The following is a 20,612-nucleotide window of genomic DNA, read 5'->3' on the forward strand; positions in this document are numbered from 1 at the left end:
AGTACATTACGTACCACAGAATGGTACAGAGGATTAAGAGAACATGGCCTGAAACTGTGCTGGAGGAAGAATTGGATGCCACCATAGAAGTGATATATGATATAGCTGAGGAGCTGAGGGGGGGTCATGAGATTTCCAGACTGTATGAGATGTTGATGTCTAAAGTGGGGAAGGAGGTCACACAGCTGAGAATGGACTGGGAAACGGAGGTTGGGGCCGAGATGGGATGTGGCAAAGGGCGCAGAGGTATCATAAGAAGGTGTCTAGAAACGCAAGGCTGAAACAGATACAGCTGTACATACCACACAGGGCTTACATGACGCCTTGGAGGATATCGAGGTTCGAGAATGCAAGTCGGCAAGCATGCCCCAAGTGTGACGAAGAGAACGCGGGCATGTTGCATATGTTCTGGTCATGCCCAATCATAGAGAGGTTCTGGAGGGGTGTAAAAGAGAAACTAGAAGGAAGCGGGGTCAAGATAGTAGTGGATACGGCGTGGGCCTGTCTGCTGGGGGGGGGTTCCCGAGACCACGGAAACTCAGGCACGTAAGCAAACTAAGGGACCTGGCTTATGTGCTAGCAAAAAGGAGGATTGCCATGGGATGGAAGTCATGCCATGTGCCGAGGATAGAGTTGTGGTGGAAAGACTTGCAAAAAGGGGCAGAAGCCGAAACCACGGCATGGCAAGAAGGGTGTAGCAATGGGAGGGAGGAGGAGAAGGAGTCCCTGATGGCCTGGAAATCACTGATAGCCAGACTGTTTGGGTCATTAGACGACCCGACTGAGCCTGTGTAGGAGGTGACCGAACCACAGGGTGTGGAAACTGAAGGTTCAATGCAATAGACTCGCAAGGGGGTGGGGTAGTGGGAGTAGTGGTTAGGTAGTTAAAAAAGTGTATTGAAATTGTTGGAACATGCACTGTTTGTTTGGTCTATTGTTTGTTTGTAAAATTTAATAAACACCTTTAAAATAAATAAATAAATAAAAAAACTATTAGCTGGATAGATTTGTAATGTCAGATCCTACGCATTGTAAAATCTTAGTGCGGTATGAGTCAAAAACTCCCCCTCCCTCCCAAAAAGAATGTGGCTTGTGCTAAAATTGGACTGCTTCCGCGGTGTTCGGCACTAAGGCTAGAACATGCAGAGCACACAAAATGACTCACCAGCTGGCTTCTATCCATCAAGGGTCCATGCAGGCTAGAAATGGGATTTACACGGTCTATGCAATCAAATGCAGAATGGGACAGGGTATAAAAATAAGGTGTTAAGAAGATTTCAGGACCAGATAAAACAGGAGTAGAAAGAGTGGAATATGGAGAGAATGACTGGCATTTTGTTTTTATACATAAAATGTTCATAGGTAGCAAAATGAAGGAAAGCATGAGCTATAGTGTATTCTTGCATAAGCTAGCAAAACGTAGAACAGCACGCTCTGACAAAACTGCTGACAAAGAAGAAAATAAGATTTTGGAGCATCCCTATTATGGAAGGAGTACGGATTGGGATGAAGCCATGGCCCATATCCAGTGACGCCACTACAGCAAGACAGGACTCTATAAACCCCTGCCTGTGACCACTTTGGCAGGAAGGCACGGAAGAGGTACAGGAGAAGACCGTTCAGGCAGCAGGGTCCTTTGTAGCATCGTAATTTTATAAGATTAAACTTGTTACCCTTACAAGATAGACTTTGCATTATATCCCCTCGAGGGCTGTATTTATTCTGGTGTGAGCGTAATGAGGGACACCCTTATACTTCTGCTCACAGAGCGAGTGAGTGAGCTGAAAACCATGTCATGTAAACCCCTCTTTACAATATTTTCCATGAAGATAATTTTGAGGGTTAATCCCTCCTTCCTTGCCAAGGTTCTGTCTGAATTGCATCTAACACAGGAAATAACGTTACAAGCTTTATATCCACCTCCTCACCTTTCTAAGGATGAAGGGATGTTACAAAGGGCTGACCCGAAAAGGGCTCTTAGTTTCTACATTTCTAGGATGGCTAATGTCAGGCAAGATGACCAACTATTTATTGGTTATACCAGCCACAGGGTGGGCCAAGCTGTGACCAAACAAACCTTATAGAATTGGATCGTCCTCTGCATTTTCATAGTGCTACTCTATTGCAGGAAAAGATGTCCCTGAAAGCCTAAGAGCCCATTTCACCAGGGGAATGGCAACCACTTCGGCTTTTTTGAGACAGGCATGGTATCAAGAGACGACTCAGACAACAAAGGATTAAGTTTTAAACAGTAAAGTTCTTTATTTAAGGTCAGGCTGGAGTAAAGCCTAGTTGGTCTGATCTCTAATTTGGGAATTACACCTCAACTGATGTAACTAAGGAAAGTCTAAATCCATAAATCCAAACCAAAAGTCAGTCTGTGTCAAAACCTAGGATTGCCCTCACATCTTACTAAACACAGTGTAGGGATTATCTTGCTCAACAAAAATAATGTTGAAAAGTAAAATGCAAAAACAGACTTTAGTTTACAAAGTCCAACAAGGTTTGCCAGGGTTCCCTTCCCCAAGCTTTAAAAACCTTCAGTTTACAATGTTTCTGGGTTTCTCAGGGTTCCTCTACCCAAGCTTTAAGCACTTTGAATCACAAGGTTCAACAACTGTTCTCCAGTATTCAACAGGACTCTGGGTTCTACTTCCCAAAGTTCAAAGTCTCTCGTCACACTATTCAACAGCAGGTTTCTTTGTTCTCATTGATTGCTTTCGTAGTTGGTTGAACCCTCTGGTCTAGGCGCAGTTGATAGAAACACACGGTCCACCCATTACAGGTCGCACAACCATATGCCTTAGCTTCCCAAGCTCTCCATTGTATTTCAGCAATTACTCAGTTCTCTAAATTCATTATTCCTGTTTCTGTTTTGTAACAATAACCTTTCTTTGGGTCCACTTTACATTACATTTCCTTACTTTGCTCACACTTCATTTTGTTCCCCTTTTCTGCCACACAATATCATTCCTGCCCATTGTTCTGAATTCTTCAAACACGCGTCTTTCATTATCCCCGGAGACTCAATTCTCTCATGCTCCCGCAGACCACCTCTCTTTGCTTCCCTACAGCGTCTTGGGGTTCCGGTTTCTTCTGCTCCACGACAGCTCTGTTTGGCTTCCTTTCTGCTCCTCTCCCAAAACCTTCTGTTCGCTCTTGGGGCTTTCTACTTTTATACAGCTGCCAGTCAATTATAGGTTGCAGGTGCGAGGTATCAGACTCAACTGCCCGACTTTGCCTGAACCTATTAATGGGGCATGTTTGATTTCAGTCATGCATTACTCTTTGAGGCTTCTTCCTCGTACCAGTAGTTGGTATATTTTCAGAGGATAGGACAGGATACAAATGGCAATATCCTACAAAAACTGAGGGAGAGTAGGGTAAATCCGTGTTGGAAAAGGGGGTGGAGGGTACCGTAAAATGAACACCATCAGGGTGCGGAGAAATGTCAAAATTATGAAGGCACACACAGACATTGTGCTTTTGGGTAGTTCCAATTACACTTTGTTTTGTGCAGATATCCACGCCAGAGGGGAATAAGGACCCATGATGACATTGTTTTGAAGAAAAAGAGTGGCTGGGATTTCTATACAGCAGCTCCTCTCTGAATGATGGATAATACCACCATGTGTACACTCAGTGAGTTTAACAGTCAGTGAGAGGGTGGGGGCTTCTTGGTTTGGGGGGGGGACCCCATTGCTTGGTGAAGGATATGCATGTGGTGCAGGTTTTGTACTCTAGCAAGGAACACAGGTTGGTGGAGATTAAAGAATTTCACGTCTATCTCTTTTTGGCTTTGGCACATTCTCTGGGCTAGATACAAGTACACATATCCCTAGGGAAGGGTCACTGGTGGTAGATGGCCGGCACATGTTTGGGTTTAGGGTTTACTATCCCTTTTTGGGACGTAATTGGTTCTCCCCCTCTCCCTTAATTTTTTTTTTACATGCTATTGATTTTAAATAGTTTGATGATAGGACACCCTGTCGTGCTGACAGGGTTTCCCTTTTTATTTACTCACATAAAAAACACTAGTGATTTTTGTCAATCACATCCACAAAGCTCCAACTTCCTTTGGGGTCCTGATGAAGGCAGCGGAATTTGACATCTGCCGAAACGTCATGTTCACACATACGGCAATTGAATATGGCCAGTGAACTGTGTGGGGAGTTATACTGAAGACGTAGACCTGGGATGTGTGTTCAGATCGTACTGGGCATTCATAGGACATGGGCAAAAATGTCACCTGCTATATACGGTTAGACAGGGACAGAATAAGATAGGTATTTGTCATGTATGGAACCAATCCAACTGAATCTTTTGGGATCATATGTCCTTTTGTTATGCCCAGATGTTTATCTATGTGCTTGTTTAACATAACTGAATACATGGAGAGGTTGACACAGAATGATTGATGAACAGATTCGGACCAAATGCATTTTGCATAAGTGTTAGGTAGAATTCTCTTATAAGGCTAATTTCCCAAACCCAGTGAGTCCCCAGCAGCTTTGCTGGATTTTTGGGGTTTGTTTTTTTCTCCCACTCTTAGGCATGATTTGAGGTATGTCTTTGACTCTTTGTGTGCTTATGGGCTATGGGGGTTTTCTTTCTGCTCCATAGGGTATCTTCTATTTTTTATATGTGTGTTAACCAGTACCCTCAGTGCAGTAACACATGGGTGTCATAGTGATCCCCAAACATAGACTCCATACCCTGGGACTGACTACTGTCTCCCAGAGCATGTAAAGTCACCATTGACTTTACTAGTCCTAAATTGTGAACAGAACCAGTACAAACCATCATATTGTGGAAGTACTGGAAGGGTTTAATTATATTGCCCCTAGTTCTGTTTTCAAGGGGTCACTGTCCAGTCCCCCCTTGTCGACTTTCTGGCTGGTGGCAGTGGTTACCATGCAAAATATTCCACCGGAATATTCTCTATGGGGTTTTCCCATTGATTTTAAACGCACCACTTTTTGGTGCAATGTTAAAGATACCGCCGGTGTATTTAATATTAAATTAACGGTTGGGTCTTTTTGCCAGAACTCTTTTCTAAAATAGCGTTTGTGCCAGTCTCTGTAACTCTGACCAAGGTCGAGCTCTTTGTTCCACTTTATTGGCGGGCTTCTCCACAGAAGCCCTCCAAATGGTGCCACTCTGTCTGGGTTCCACAGGATGGGTGGGGAGGGGAACTGGCACCCTAGACTGCGTTGCCCTAGCAACTCAAGTCTCACTCTGTTCCGATTGGGCCAGTGGTAAGACGCCCGGCTCACCACTTAGCATGTTGGAGTGACAGCTAGGCTGTTTTCTGCATAAAAGCAGGGCCTTTAGGACTGGAACTTCAGACGTCGCCACAGGACCCAAGAATCCGAAGAGGGAAGAAGCTGAGCCATCTGCAATGATGACACCACCGGTGAAGCCCTGCTGCAACTACCTCCCCACTTTCCTGACGACAAGAGAAGATCTTCTGCTGGACGAGTCTTCTTCCTCTGAGCTGGTGGGACCAACCAGTTCACCCCTTTCGCCTTCCAAAGACGTCTGTTGGTCGAATTGCCCATGCCAAGCACCCCGGCGGCCGGATAGCCAAGCTTCACCACTTTGACCGCGAATAAAAGGAACACCCCTTTTATCGACGAACTCAGCGGCTGGTTTCATCCCTGTGCAGTGCAACGGCTCCACGTTTCCTCCTCGACGAGATCTTCTCTTCCCCTGGTCGAAACAACGAACTGCAACTACTGCCAGGAACAACTGCCACCGCTGAAGCTTCCTCTCTCTTTAAGGTACTGTGTGCTGCCTGGCCTCCCTTTCTTCGGTTTGCCCAAGGTGACCCTTAAATCCTTGGCTTGCCAACTGGGTTGACCCCAGACCTTCTAACTTTACCTTCCAGAATCACCCCAACCTCTTTTGAACATTCTGCAAAGACTTTGTGCATTTTAAACCGTGTGATCCTGGGCACATTTCGCTTTGCTCCATTTAAAGTCGGCCTGGCCTATGAACTTTGGCTCTACAGTATTTACTGCCGTTATTCCCTTGCTGAGAACTCTTAAAATTGTTGGGACCTGTTTTAATTCTATGCTCTGCCTTTTCCTCTCCCTTTAACTGAACTATTGGAGTGCCATCAGGTTACTCCCTCACATCTGTTTTAACAAATTGTGGTGTTTTAACTCTGACTTATCTAATAGTTATCAAGGGAGGTGTGTATACTTTACAGGACTGTGTTTTAACTTGCTTTTGATTTAGAGTGCTAGTATATTGCCTAAAGTGTGTTAAATAAATAATTATATACTTTTTATACCAAGCTCTGGTCAGTGTTTGTTTGCTCTACTGTGTTTTTAGACCTATTCTGTATACTCTATATACTGCCCTACTCTTCTTGAGAGAAGTCTGACTGCTCAGCCACAGCTACCAGGTAAATCTGGGTGGTGCAGACCGCTACCAATTGGGTTTACTGCTTACTCCTGTAGTCTTAATCTTGTTGCAGTGTTCCCCAAGGGAAATGCACAGGATTCTGCCTAACAATAGGTGCTTAAAGAATAAATGTACTGCACTTGAAATTGGGAACAATGTTGGGTCTCTTTTTTTTTTCAAATGACATATTAGAGACGTTACATCACATATCTGAGTACATATAGACGGGTTGTGTAAAGTGAGTTATGATTAATCATGCATTTAAGAATTGAATATGGCAAGACTGCCTTTTTAGATGTGGAGCAGTATGAATTAATGGTCTCTGCGATAGAAAGTAATAAATGGAATAATAAAAGTTATGTTACTTGTTATAAGTTTCCCCCTTTCTTTCCCAATCTTTCCACTGATAAATGCTATTTACAATATGACTATTCAGTATGTAATTTTCGTTTGAAAATCTCAATAAAAATACTTTAAAATAAATAAAAGGAATAATAAAGATTGTTTTATGTAATGTTTATGTGTGCCGGTTGTCCAGATTTAATCAGCAATTGAAGTCATGGTTGAGCCAAAATAGTGGCGGACCACTATAAATACATTTCATTAAAAAATGCTTTTGAATGGTTCGCTCTGGGGAACCCCCACTATGTGCACACAGATTCCTCCTACACCGAGGGGACTAAAATAACTAGGACACTGGACATTAATATCTCTCTAGTACATTTAGAGCAATACTGAGGTTAGTGTCAAAAGGAGAAGGTTAAACTACTGTTTACAAGAGCAGTCAATTTCACTTTACTGCTCTTGGAAACAGTAGTTTAACCAAGAGAAGGTATTTAACCTTTGGGAAATATGAAAGACTTCCCTGTGCCACTGCACTGAAGGTGCTGTGTGACAATGTAAAAGATGATGCCTATGGAGTTTGTCAGATTCCAAAGTCAAAAGAAACAGTCCAAATCGCAGAAAGGTACATGAGAGAGTGGAAAAAAGGTCTCACTCTCTCCAGGTTAGAAATTAAATGTCCTGAAGTCCAGCAAACCGAGCTGGGTGTCTCTAAGGTAGAAAGGAATTAGCACATTTCTGAGAATTCTCCTTAACAGTAACCATCGAGGGACATCGATTCGATGGTGTACATCGCCCTCTGCTGTCCAAAAAAATGCCAGACTGCAAAGCAGGATATGTAAATGTCAAAGACGAGGGATCCGTGGGAGGAGCAACCAGTAGAAAGAACAAAGCCAGGGGTAAGTAATTTGTTCTTCTGGTTGTCCTCTGGTCTTGGTTGTTAAAGTATTAACCCTGTTGTCTCACTCTAGGTACGATATAAATGAACAAGTTACTTACCAACTGTAACGTTCTTTCGATTGGATGTTCCTCCAACGTATTCATCTTCGATATATCCTTACCTTCAGCTTGCTGCTTCGGAAATTTCTTTTCTTCTCCCCACCAGAGTGCGCTCCTCTCGAGGCCGCAGCGTCAATGTCCCTCAGCAGCATCCGTCGAGCATCGACGTCATCCACTGTATAAGAGCCTCGAGCGCTCCTCTTTGCTTGCATGAGGAGGAGGGTTGTTCGGTAAGGTCTCCACAGAGCTGGTAAATCTTCCTTTCCTGGTTCAACTCCAGAACTTTTTGCTTTTCTAGTGGGATATTTTTCATTAATACCTCAGTGAGTGGGAACCTTTTTCCACACTCACCTAATCTTTAACTCTTTTTATGGGTGTCATTTTTAAGACTCTCCATAGTGTCTTTTTAAAGTTATCATGTCTAACAACTTATTGGCAGTAAGTGCCTGTTGTTGCTGGGTTGCCATAGGGGCTCCCCATTTTACTTTCTTGTGCTAATCTTGAGTGAACTACAGTTCCCAAGGGTAGAAAGGATCTTTGGATCCCTTTTACATTTTATTCTGTGAAACCAGCACACCCCACCTTATGTGGAGTGCTGGGGAGATACGATGTATCCCCTTTCACATTTAAACTGTAACAATTCTGTTACAGTGACAAGCTTACCTTTAATGGCTGGTAGCAGTGATACCTTTTACTAATTTGGTGCACCTTTACCGCGGGCTGTAATCACGGCTGCAGTAAAGGCACCCAAGAGTGCTCATTTTACCAAAATGGCCCCAGTCTTCTTTTTCTGCCATTTTAGTGTTTGTCGTTTCTTGTTCCTTCCTTCCCCTGACATCCAGGGTGGGAAATTCCTTTGAGTTTTGTCTTTGGCGGGAGTCCCCTGGACCCCCCCGCCCAGGCTCCAGTCAGTCTGTAAGCACAGGAAGTGGGGGAGGAGTCCAAAACTTCCCCCTCCTTTGTCTTATGCCTTCCTTCAACTGGGACAAATCACAGTGGGGGTTGGCTGTCCTGAATGGACAGCCAAACACCCCTTTCTTGTAAAACACGGGGAGAGAATGCAGAGGTTGTGTTGCAGTTCCTGATAAATACTGGAAACCTGGAAGCTGAAGTCATGTCGACCACTGGAACAGAAAACCGAAGAGGATGACGAAGGAAAAGTGGCGAGAATGATTTCCAGCGACCAGAGAGCCTGCTGTGTAACCGGAGCCTGCTGCAGCCCTTCCTTCCGATCGACCTGGGGTCTCCGAAAACGAGGACCCGAACCCAGAGCCTGGTGAGACCGACTAGACTCAAGACGACCTGCATTTTGAGCCATCCCATGGGTTGCTGCGACCTTGCATTCTTGCAATACCCCAATACCCTGGGACCTCCAGCCACTGTGCGGTGCACGATCTTCCGAATTCCGAATCTCGCTGAAACTTCGTGGGCATCCTGGTCTATCTCCAGGGACACGAATCGAGTCCAAAAAGTCCCGGGGGGTGATTCTGAGGTTTCTTTAGAAAATGAAGGCAGTAACCTTGGGATACTATTTCCAGTGCCCAAGCATCTGAAGTAATGCCCCACCATTCTTCTAGATGTTGTGAGATTCTGCCTCCCACCGGGGTCTTGTGGGTCAAAACCTCAGAGTGTTTTTGCGGCAGCTGCAGCAGCGGCTGAAGGGACAGATGCCGCTGCTTGGGCAGATCTAGCACCTTTTCCTCGCCCCCGAGGAAATTTTCTTTGACCTCTGGCTGTTCTGCCCTCTTCCTCTTCCAATTGAGGAATAATGCCAAAAAGGACAACCCCTCCAGGAAGATGAGCCTGTGTAGGGGTGTTGCTGAGGTTGTCTTCTTTTACTTTACTTTATTGTATTTGTATTTGTATTGCGCAACCATAAACCCATAGGTGTGAGGGCGCAGACAAGATGAAAAACAAGGTCAACCATACTAGTAGGTCCGGAGGCAGATGGGAAAGGTTGAGGATTGTGTACTACTACTTGAAAAGGACGGTTTTTAGGTCCTTCTTGAAGTTGTTCAGGGTTACAGAGTATCTCAACTGCAGTGGTAGGGTGTTCCAGATAGCTGGTGCCACAAAAGCGAAGGAACCCCATTGGGCTTTTTTGGTTTTGACTTTGGGCTGGTGGAGCCGGTTCTGATTGTTGGAGCGAAGAATTATGCAATTGGATTTTATTCCTATGTATCTTTGGAGATAGGTGGGAATAGTGCCCTTGATACATTTGAAAGTGATGACCATGTGTCTAAAGGTGCTACGCGCATTCACGGGCAGCCAGTGCAATGCGCGACGTGCCTCGGACACATGTGCTCTGTAGGCCAGACCCGAGATAACTCTGACCGCTCCATTCTGCACCACCTGAAGGCGACTATTGGTCTTTTTGCTGGCACCTGCTAAGAGGCTGCAACAATTGTCCAGTTTAGATCCTATGATGGCACGGGCAATGGACTCTGCATTCGGTTGGGAGATAAATGGTCGTATGTGGGATAGCAATTTAATATAGTAGGTGGCCGAGGACACTGTACTAGCCACATAGGAATTCATAGTAAGCGATTGGTCCAGTACTACCCCTAAGATCTTAACTTTAGAGAGAGAGGGAATGAGAGCATCTCCCAGCTGAAAATGTTTATACGCTGGGTCTAGTTTAGACAAGATATTATCAGAACCCACAACCATGAGTTCAGTCTTTGCTCGGTTTAAGGTGAGATTGTTCAGCATCATCCAATGTTCTATGATTGTGAATATACGATTTAATTCCCTTTCGTCCTGGTTGTGCTGCCCAGTGAGGGGAATGACACATTGTGTGTTGTCTGCGTAATTAGAGAATAAAATACCCTCCTGGGCAAGGTAGGCGAAGAAAGGAGTTCTGAAGATATTATATATGCATGGAGACAGATTGGCACCTTGCGGTACACCGAAGTGTATCTTAATAGCAGGAGCTTTGGCATCATGAGCGCATACTCTACTAGATCTATTGGAAAGAAAGGAAAGTAGCCAATTAGTGGCAGACTGCGAGCAGTTGGCTACAGACATAAGCCTTTCTGCCAATATAATATGATCGACAAGGTCGAACGCTGTTGATTGGTCCAGAGAGATGAGAAGAGAGGCCTTCTGATTGTCCATTCTTTGGAGCAGTTGTGACTTGAGATCCAGTAAGGAGGTTTCGGTGCCGAAACCTTGTCTAAACCCTGACTGGAAAGAATTGAGAATAGGGTGTGAGAGTTAAGTTGTTGAGCCAACTGAATATAGGCGACTCGATCCAGTATCTTTAATAGGAAAGGGGTGTTAGTTATTGACCTATAGTTGGTGGGTACTCCTTGATCTAAACTAGGTTTTTTCAATAACGGGGTAACCCAAGCTTGTTTCAGGTCGACTGGAACCGTACAACTCTGAAGTGAAGCATTGACAAATTTACATATAGCCTGTACCAGGGTGGGGGGGCATGTTTTAATAATGGTGGAAGCACATGGATCCCCTGTGCAATTAGTAGCTTTGAGTTTATCAATAATAGAAGCAAGCTCCACCTCTGAGATGGGAGCAAAGTCAAAGATAGGGATGTTTGGATCCCTACTAAAGATGTTATTGGCCATATGTGTGCCCTGTGTGTCAAGAGCACTTTTTTTTATTGACTATAAATGCTCGAATACCATTGAGTTTATTGGCCATGGCATTCTGAATATCCAAGCACCAGTCATCGTTTTTTACGATCATCGATACTACAGGTTCTGGAACAGTCTAGCGGCACAGAGATTTTGCGGCCGCTTTGGAGGTCTGCAGCTTCTCCAAACTTTCATCTGCCGTGCTGCCAAACAACTTCGAGCCGTCAAAGAGCATATTAAGAAGCCTGGATTGCACATCGGGAGCAAAACCAAACTTTCTTAGTCACGCATATCTACGTAGCACCGTGCTAGTTTCCATGGACCTACTGATACTGTCAGCTGTGTCCAAACCTGATTAAAGGCATTCTCCCGAAGACTCCTTTCCATCCCTTATAATGGATAGAAAGCCATCACACTCTTCACCTTCTGGGATGTGTCCAGCTGTCGCTGACATGCAGTCCCAAAGGGCATATGTGAACCTTGCCAAGTTACAGGTTACATTAGTAGACTTCAAAGCCATACTCCCTGATGTAAAAATCTTCCTAGACCATGCATCCACCTTTTTATCTTCCCTATCTGGAGGGATTGTAGGATATGCAGCATTTCTTGTGGAAGTGACTGCTTTTACTACCAGACTTTCTGGAGTTGGGTGTTTGCTCAGGAATTCTCAATCAGAATTGCAAGGTGTATATTTTGACACAGAATTAACCCTTCTCTGCAAGGCAATGTGAAAAGGGAGAATGGGGTCTTGTTGAGGTGTTCCTGATAGTATATCTGTCATGTTATCAGCCTGATAGACTGGTGAACTTCTACCCCACCCCATAAATTCCGTAACTCTATTCATGAGTTTTCTGTAACCCGCATCAGCCTGCTCTGATGGGTCTGGCTTGTTAAATTCGTACTCTGGAGAAGTGTCCAGAACACTTGCTGTTTGTAAGCATTCTTGTAAATCATGAATTTTTGAGGATTAATTAATTCCTCTTGAACAGATCTTGTGCCAAATTTAACATCAGCAGAGGCGACTTCTTCCTCTTCTGATGATTCTCCCTCATGGATGGATGACATGGTCCTGAAAAAATCATGGCTACTCAGGTTGAAAAACCTTTTCTGGTAAGGGAATAGTTTCTTACCTGTAACTCCATTTCTCCAGCATTGGTATCTTTCATGGATTCACATGCTTAGAATATTCCCCGTCGTCAGGCTGGGAATCCCCGGTACATTATATAGACCCTTTCCCGTAGGAAAATTTTTTCGACGCTTATGCGTCCTATCCACCTCGTTTTGTATCATGCGTGCCCGCGCCGTCAGGGCGTCATGATATAAATACAGGCCCCGCCCCCGCGCTCCCTCAGATTTCGGCCCCCAAAGTAGTGGGGGAACCGGTTTGCATGTTCAGGGGAGGCAGGTGGGCGCATGTGAATCCATGAAAGATAACAATGCTGGAGAAATGGAGTTACAGGTAAGAAACTATTCCCTTCTCCAGCATTGGATCTTTCATGGATTCACATGCTTAGAATAGATTACACAGCAGTACCACCCCCAAAGAGGAGGCGTGCATGCAAACCCATATACTTTGTTCGCAAAGCCCGTTCCCTATGATCATGTATACATCAGTAATAGTTAACACAGGAAAACGAACCACATACAGTCACAAATTCCATAGGATGCAACCCCTCAGCCGGGGCTTACCTTACTGGAATAGGTGTCGAAGCACCGCCTGTCCCATCCGGGTATCTTCGGCATGTTGCTGCGACAGGCAGTAATGGCGGGTAAAGGTGTGTGTAGCCGCCCAGGTAGCCGCCATGCAAATGTCCCCCAGAGGGACTCCGGCCCACAGTGCCGTCGACGATGCCGCTGCTCTAGTTGAGTGAGCTCTTGGCCGTCGTAGAAGAGGCTTCCCTGCCCTAGAATGGCAGTACGAAATGGTAGATGACACCCATCTTGACAGTCCTTGCTTCGAAATGGCTTTTCCTTTAGCACCCAAACCATAGGCCACGAACAGTTGTCTCGTTTCTCTGAACGGTTGCGTACGATGGAGATAAAACTTAAGAGCCCTTTTTACATCCAATGTGTGTAGCATGCGCTCCGCTCCCGAGCATGGCGCCGGAAAAAACGTAGGCAACACAATAGAGGAGTGTTTATGGAACACCGAAGGAGCTTTTGGTATAAACTGCGGGTTAGTGGCTAGGACTACCTTGTTCTTGAAAAATCGTAAGTATGGTGGGTCTACCATTAGAGCCTGAACTTCTGAAATACGTCGTGCTGAAGTGATAGCCACCAGGAAGGCCAATTTCCACGACAGAAACTTTAGAGACGATGATGACATTGGCTCAAAAGGAGGCTTCATAAGAGATGTTAAGACCAGATTAAGGCTCCACTCCGGCGGAAATTTCTTCTCTGGAGGGAAACTCCGAAAGAGGCCTTTAAGGAAGTGCTTAATCAGGCGGTCGCTGAACAAAGGTGCCGAGTGCCGTCGACGAGTAAACCTGGAAATGGCTGCTAGGTGTACTTTTATTGAAGATACCGACAGGCCCTTTTGAGCTAAGAGCAGCAAGTATGGAAGGAGCTGTTCTGGCTTAATCGATTGCGGGGCCAAGCCTGGTTGATCCTCGCACCATTGACAGAAACTTTTCCATTTGTACGCGTATGAGGCGTTTGTGGAAGGTGCTCTTGCCGCTTGTAGGATACGCCGACAGTCCTCCGGAATCGTTAGCCGACCAAATTCGGCGAAGTCAGGAGCCAGGCCGTCAACTGGAGGCTGTCCGGGTCGTGATGCCAAACAACACCGTCCTGTCGAGACAGAAGGTCGGGGGTCTTCTTGAATCTCATCGGTTCCGCCGCCGCTAAGTGTAGCAGGTCTGAAAACCACACCTGTCTGGGCCAGTATGGGGCCACCAGAATTACACGACATGGGTACCTGAGGATCCATTGCAATGTCCTCCGGACCAGGGGAAATGGAGGGAATGCGTACATGAATTTGTTCGTCCATGGGAAGGAGAACGCATCCCCCAGTGAGCCCTTCTGAGGCCATCTGCTTGCGTACTGATGGCATTTTTGGTTGTTCTTCGTTGCAAACAGGTCTATGGACGGGTGTCCCCATTTCTTGAATACTTGTTGTAGTTGTTGGTCGTTCAGTACCCACTCGTGAACTTCGTTCATTTCTCTGCTGAGGGCATCGGCTTCCACGTTTCTCACGCCTGGTAGGTGGAACGCTAAGATTTGCATGTTGTGTTGTAGGGCCCAATGCCAGATTTTCTGTGCCTCCGTCGATAGGGATCTGGAACGTGTCCCTCCTTGTTTTCTCAAGTAGAACATCGTAGTGGTGTTGTCCGTCATGACAGGCACCACCGAGTCCCTCAGTTGCGGAAGAAAAGATTTTAGAGCCCATCGCACTGCTCTCAGTTCTAGCAGGTTGATATGCAGGGAGGACTCCTGCAAGGACCACTGGCCTTGTACCTGTAACATATCCAGATGAGCTCCCCATCCGCTCAGCGATGCATCCGTCACCACCGTCTTTTGAAACTCTGGTTCCAGTAGAGGCATCCCTTTCGTTAGATGAGTAGACACTCTCCACCAGCCGAGTGCTTGAACTAGTTGTTCGTCGACGACCAGTCTGTCGGACCAGCGACCTCGGTTCTGCGCCCAACGGTCCGCTAGAAATTCCTGGCAAGGCCTCATAAACAGACGGCAGTTGTTTATTAGCGGAATGCAGGACGACATGGTCCCTAGCAGGGACATGTACTTGCGCACCGAGACCTTGGTACCGCTTCTCCATTCCGACGCCTTGTTTTGAAGTTTCTGAATTCTTTCGCTGGATGGTCTCACCAGGCTTGTGTGTGTATGAAACTCCGCTCCTAGGAAGACCAAGGTCCTCGAAGGCTCTACGGAGGACTTGTTGAAGTTTATTGCGAAGCCCAGTTCCTGTAAGAGGGACATTGTGGCTCGTAGACTGTCTCGTGTTTGTTCCTTGGATGAACCTCTGACCAGCCAGTCGTCTAGATATGGATAGACATGATGACCGTCCTTCCTTAAATGGGCCGCTATAGGGGCCAAGCACTTGGTGAACGTCCTGGGGGAGGACTTGAGCCCCAACGGGAGGACCTTGAACTGAAAATGCTTTCTCCCGACGACTAATCTTAAATATCTCCTGTGTCGTGGGCGTATTGGAATGTGAAAATAAGCATCTTGAAGGTCTAGTGATGATAGATAATCCATGGGTTGCACCGACCTGATAACCTCTTGGAGCTTTAGCATTTTGAATTTTAGGCTCTTTAGCCACTTGTTGAGTACCCTCAGGTCGAGAATGGGCCTCCATTTGCCGTTTGGCTTTTTTACAACAAAGAACCTGGAATAAACTCCTTGTCCTTCCTGTGCTACAGGAACTCTCTCTACCGCCCCTTTTTGCAACATAAGCGCCGCCTCTTGTCGTAGGACTCGGAGGTGGGGCTGTGTCGAGAATAAAGGAGGAAGACGCAGAGGCTTGTCTTTGAATTGCAGCGCATGACCCATGCGAATCATGTCTAGGACCCATCGATCTGTGGTGATGCATTTCCATTGGTCGAAGTGATGAGAGACTCGACCCCCCAGAACGTTCCGAAGGCCGTCATTGGTTGCTGGTTTGCTTGGTCTTCGTTGACGACGGACCTGAGCCTCGCCGTCTGGAGGCTTGATAATCCCTGCTTCTACGTGCCGACTGGGACGCTCGTCTGAACCCTTGTGAAGAGTAAGAGGGCCTGTTGAATCCACGGTCCCTCGAGGCTCCAAAGCGGGAGTTTCCAGAAGCACCCCTGAAGGGGCGAAAAGAACGAAAATTTCTACCCGTTTGAAGGGCGCCGAGGGACCTAGCAGTATCCGTGTCTTCCTTCATCCCTTTCAGCGCTTCATCAACCTTTTCGCCAAACAGGTGTTCCCCTTCGCATGGCATGTCAAGGACTTTGTACTGTACTTCAGGACGGAAAGTAGTACATTTGAGCCACGCTTGCCGACGAAGCACTACTCCATGGTTGATTTGTTTGAACCCAGATTCTGCTAGGTCAACTGCGATATTGATAGCGTGGTTCGAGGCCTCTTCGCCATCCCGCACCAGTAACATAGCTGCTTTCCGGTGTTCGTCTGGGAGGTGTTCTAGGATAGGGGCTAATTTGTGCCACATTTCCCTATCATATCGTGACACTATCGCTAAGGAATTGGCTGCTCTTACTGTCATCGCTCCGACCGAGAGCACCTTCTTTCCAAAGGCGTCCTGTCTCATAGCCTCGCTTTCAGGTGGCGTTGAACATTTTTGCTGGACCCTAGCCTTCCTAGCCGCTGCCGCCGACACCACCGAGTCAGACAGAGGCTGTGATGTTAGACATTTTGGAGTGGACTCCGGAGCTTTAAACTTTTTCTCGATCCGTCCCTTTATGGCGGGCTCCGAGAACGGATGGCGCATCGTTTTGAGACCTTCTTGCCACACGTGGTCCAGGATTGGGATGGCAAAAACCGATTTTCTACTTTGACCCATATGGTCAAAAAGGAAACAGTCTTTCTTCTGCTCCTCCGGAATCAAGCCGAATTCGGAACAAGCTTTCCCCATCATTGCATGGAAGGCTCCCACATCATCCGGGGGAGATGGCTGTGACTGGCTCCTCGTAGACTCTACCTCTACATCCGAATTCCATGTTGGGTCCCTCGAAGGTGACAGGGAGATGTCTGACCCTGAGTCACCCAGTACAGAATCAGACTCCGACAACTCACCCTCCTCCTGTGCTCGAGGACGATCTTTTACTGCCTGGGGAGCCGATGGGTGTTTCGTCGTCGATCGAGCCGTACAAGTTTGCTCGTCGACGGAAGGTACAGACAAAAATGACGATGAAGTCCCGGGCTGAGGGAAATGCGTATCCAGCCGCTGCAGGAGCTTCTGAAGAGTATTAAGCACATCCAGAGACAAAACCGTCTGGGGGGTCAATAACGTGGACGATATCGGTACCATACCCCCGTTTGCACTCGTCGCCGTCGTAGTCGACGTGGAAGGCCGTAAGCCTAAATCCGATGGCTGCAGAACCAGATCACCTTCTCCTTCCGCCGAGCCGGCCGTGTCTGGCTGCAGTAAGACCTCTGGGGGGATCGGGTCATAGACCTCGGGCAGCCAAGCCATGGACTGAGTCTCCGTCGACGGGGGAATCCCCACCGCTGCTGCTTGAACGGTAATAGGCATCGTCAATGACACCGAGGTCGACGAGCAAGTCGTCGTCGTCGTCGAGCCCTTAGACTTCGTCGTCGATTTGGATACCGACTTCCCGGCTGAGGCTTCCCGACTCATGGAAGACCTGGGACGGTCCCCTGAGGAGGATTTCGACAGCGCTAGCCTCTCCGTCCTAGATGATGAGGAGGAGGAGGACTTTTTATGTGATGAGGAAGATCCATCCTGTTTCCTCTTATGCTTGTCCTCAGACCGCATTTCAGCTGGCCGTACCTTCTTCGATGGAGGTTCCGACTTACTCCTGGAGGCCGTGGAGCCAACTTCCGAAGCCGGGTAGGCCCCTGCTCCGTCATTAAGCCAGTCGACCAGCCTTCTTTTTCGGTCCTTAAGGGTTTTTTGGGAGAAACCCTGACAAATTTCACATGTATCCGCCGAGTGGTGCGGGTGGAGACAGTAGATACAGTCCATGTGGCCATCTCCTTCATAAACCATTTTGAGGCCACAGGTTGCACACGGGCGAAATAACGCTTTTCCAGACATAATTCTCCAGAATTTGAACTTCGCCGAAGCAAAACAGACAAAACAACCTAGTTTTCACTAGTAGTAAAACACGAGGATCCCACTACTTTGAAAGACGGTTGAAATCTGAGGGAGCGCGGGGGCGGGGCCTGTATTTATATCATGACGCCCTGACGGCGCGGGCACGCATGATACAAAATGAGGTGGATAGGACGCATAAGCGTCGAAAAAGTTTTCCTACGGGAAAGGGTCTATATAATGTACCGGGGATTCCCAGCCTGACGACGGGGAATATTCTAAGCATGTGAATCCATGAAAGATCCAATGCTGGAGAATGTGGGTTTTTCCCTTATTAAAGGCTTGGGCGTCGAGGTAAACGTTGATGGTGCTGATGCCATACCCACAGCCTTCGATGTCATCGAGGGAACCTTGGATGACTGATGTAATCGTCGAGGGAGTTATGGAAACTGTCGAAGGAGCTTTCTAAGTTATCGAACGTGAACTCGACATAACTTCCTTCGAAGGAGTTGTGAACTCGGGAGCCTTCGAAGTCTTCGATGGCATCGATGTCAACTTCGATGGCGTATGATGTTTCAATGTGATTTTGTTTCCTTCTACCTTCGATTTATGCATCGAAAGGTCTTTTTCACAAGGTGATCGGAAGAGTCCCTCGATGACACCCTTGATGACTTTTTATCAGCTTTTCTCGTTTTGGACCTTCCTCTATCACGTTTTTCGTGAGCAGGAGCATGGTCTTCTTTAGCCTTTTTTCAGGGGGTCTGGGCCGCGTTCTCAAACTTTAGCATGGAATCTCGAAAGGCTTCCCATTTACTCGGGGAGCCATGCTTTGATGGGCATGCTATCACCTGTTCCGAAGACGTCGAGGAGGATGAGGGAGATTGATGCCGTCTTTTCTTTGTCTTCTTGGATGACGAAGAAGACTTTCTCGATCTGCTCCTCGACCTGTTTTTTACGATATTTTTCCAAGACTCGGCCGAGTCTTTCCCCTTCGAAGTAGACTTCGATGAACCCTCCCCCATCGCCAGTTTGCCTCTACATTCTTTTAAGGCCTTATGGGTCATAGACTGGCACGAACCACAGTCTTCAATTCGGTGGTCGGAACCGAGGCACCAAAGACAATTCTAGTGTGGATCGGTCAAAGACATTTTCTTTCCACATTTAAGACATTTTTTAAATCCCGTCTTCAGTGTGGAAGGGTTAGAAGAAGACGACATAGCTTTCTTTTTCACGAAAGATTGAAGCGCCGTTTGAAAACGATCCAAAGCGAAGCTAACAGAAAAACGGAACTGAAGCCAATGGGCGCGCTCGAGGCTCTTATACAGTGGATGACGTCGATGCTCGACGGATGCCGCCGAGGGACATCGACGCCGCGGCCTCGAGAGGAGCGCCCTCTGGTGGAGAGAACATTTTTTTCCGAAGCAGCAAGCTGAAGGTAAGGATATATCTAAGATGAGGAATACGTGGGAGGATACAATCCATTCGAAATATCGTTTGCATTTATAACATGTACTATGTGTACGTATTGTTACGGCTCTGTGAGGCATTTTGGGTCGGGATTATGACCTCATAAAAGGCATATTTACTGTGACCTATGGTTCCCTTTTCTTCCCTCCCCTTTTCATATATGTATAGTGCAGGTCACCCGGTAGTGGCATTAAATTCAGGATGAAGGGTGGGTTTTAATACATACTGTTTTACTATGTGTTCCAATTAACACAAGTAATGTATTTTACCTAATAGATATTCATGTGTAATTTTATATTAAAGTGTATTTTTTTTAAAGTATAATAGTGTAGTATTTTTTGGAGGGGAAACTATTGGGAAGAACTGTACTTTACTGCAAGCTTTCCTCATTGACTTAAGCCTGACTGCTCTGCCACAGGTTACCATTATAGAGAGGTTTGGTTCATCTTTTGGCTGGAAACCCTTTTTTTACCTTTGGGTATGAGGGCTGTGGAAACATCTCCCGAACACCATTGTTTAGAGTCTGTCACAGTTGTATCCGCAGTGGGACGAACTATCACACTACTAACAGTACGACACATTGAAACCACATATTTCTGTTGCATGCTTTCGCATTTAAGGAAGTTTCCACTTACATTGGGCCAGGCACAATTCATTTTAGAGATGCCTGCATATGGCACGTAAATATTCAGTTAAAGGGATCCCTGTGCGAGGGACATGAGAAATAGTTTATTAGCATTTAAGGAATGAGAGCAGTACCTGGCACACATATGGCATCTCTCCAGGTTTGTGGGTGTCTTTCATGTGCTGCAGGAAAAGGGGCTCATTGTCAAAGGCCCACTCACAAATCTTGCATTTTGCTGCAATGAGAAAAAGGTTTTAAGAAGCCGGGGTCAATGATAAAAGACAACATCTTTATAAAATCTGAAGAAATGGAGTTCACTACAGTGAGCTGTTCACAATATGAAGAACGAATCATGATCTCTAGGAAATACTTAAAGTTTTTAGCAACTCAAACCTATAATACTTCTAAAGTTCAAAACAAAAGTAAAGCTATTGGTATAGTGCTACAATTCAAATTT

General features: G+C 46.3%; 1 protein-coding gene across 6 annotated transcripts in view; it reads right to left on the reverse strand.

The window, feature by feature from the left end:
- Nucleotides 1-20,612, reverse strand: part of POGZ (pogo transposable element derived with ZNF domain) — a 1,205,269-nt gene that overhangs the window by 279,370 nt on the left and 905,287 nt on the right. For all 6 annotated transcript variants that reach the window (XM_069650424.1, XM_069650460.1, XM_069650451.1 and 3 more), the window contains exon 11: nucleotides 20,290-20,390. In XM_069650424.1, coding sequence (XP_069506525.1) covers nucleotides 20,290-20,390 — 101 coding nt within the window. The remainder of the gene's footprint in view (nucleotides 1-20,289; nucleotides 20,391-20,612) is intronic.

The sequence above is a fragment of the Ambystoma mexicanum genome, chromosome 1p (assembly GCF_040938575.1).
Source record: "Ambystoma mexicanum isolate Mex_15411 chromosome 1p, UKY_AmexF1_1, whole genome shotgun sequence".
In the NCBI taxonomy this organism is placed as follows: domain Eukaryota; kingdom Metazoa; phylum Chordata; class Amphibia; order Caudata; family Ambystomatidae; genus Ambystoma; species Ambystoma mexicanum.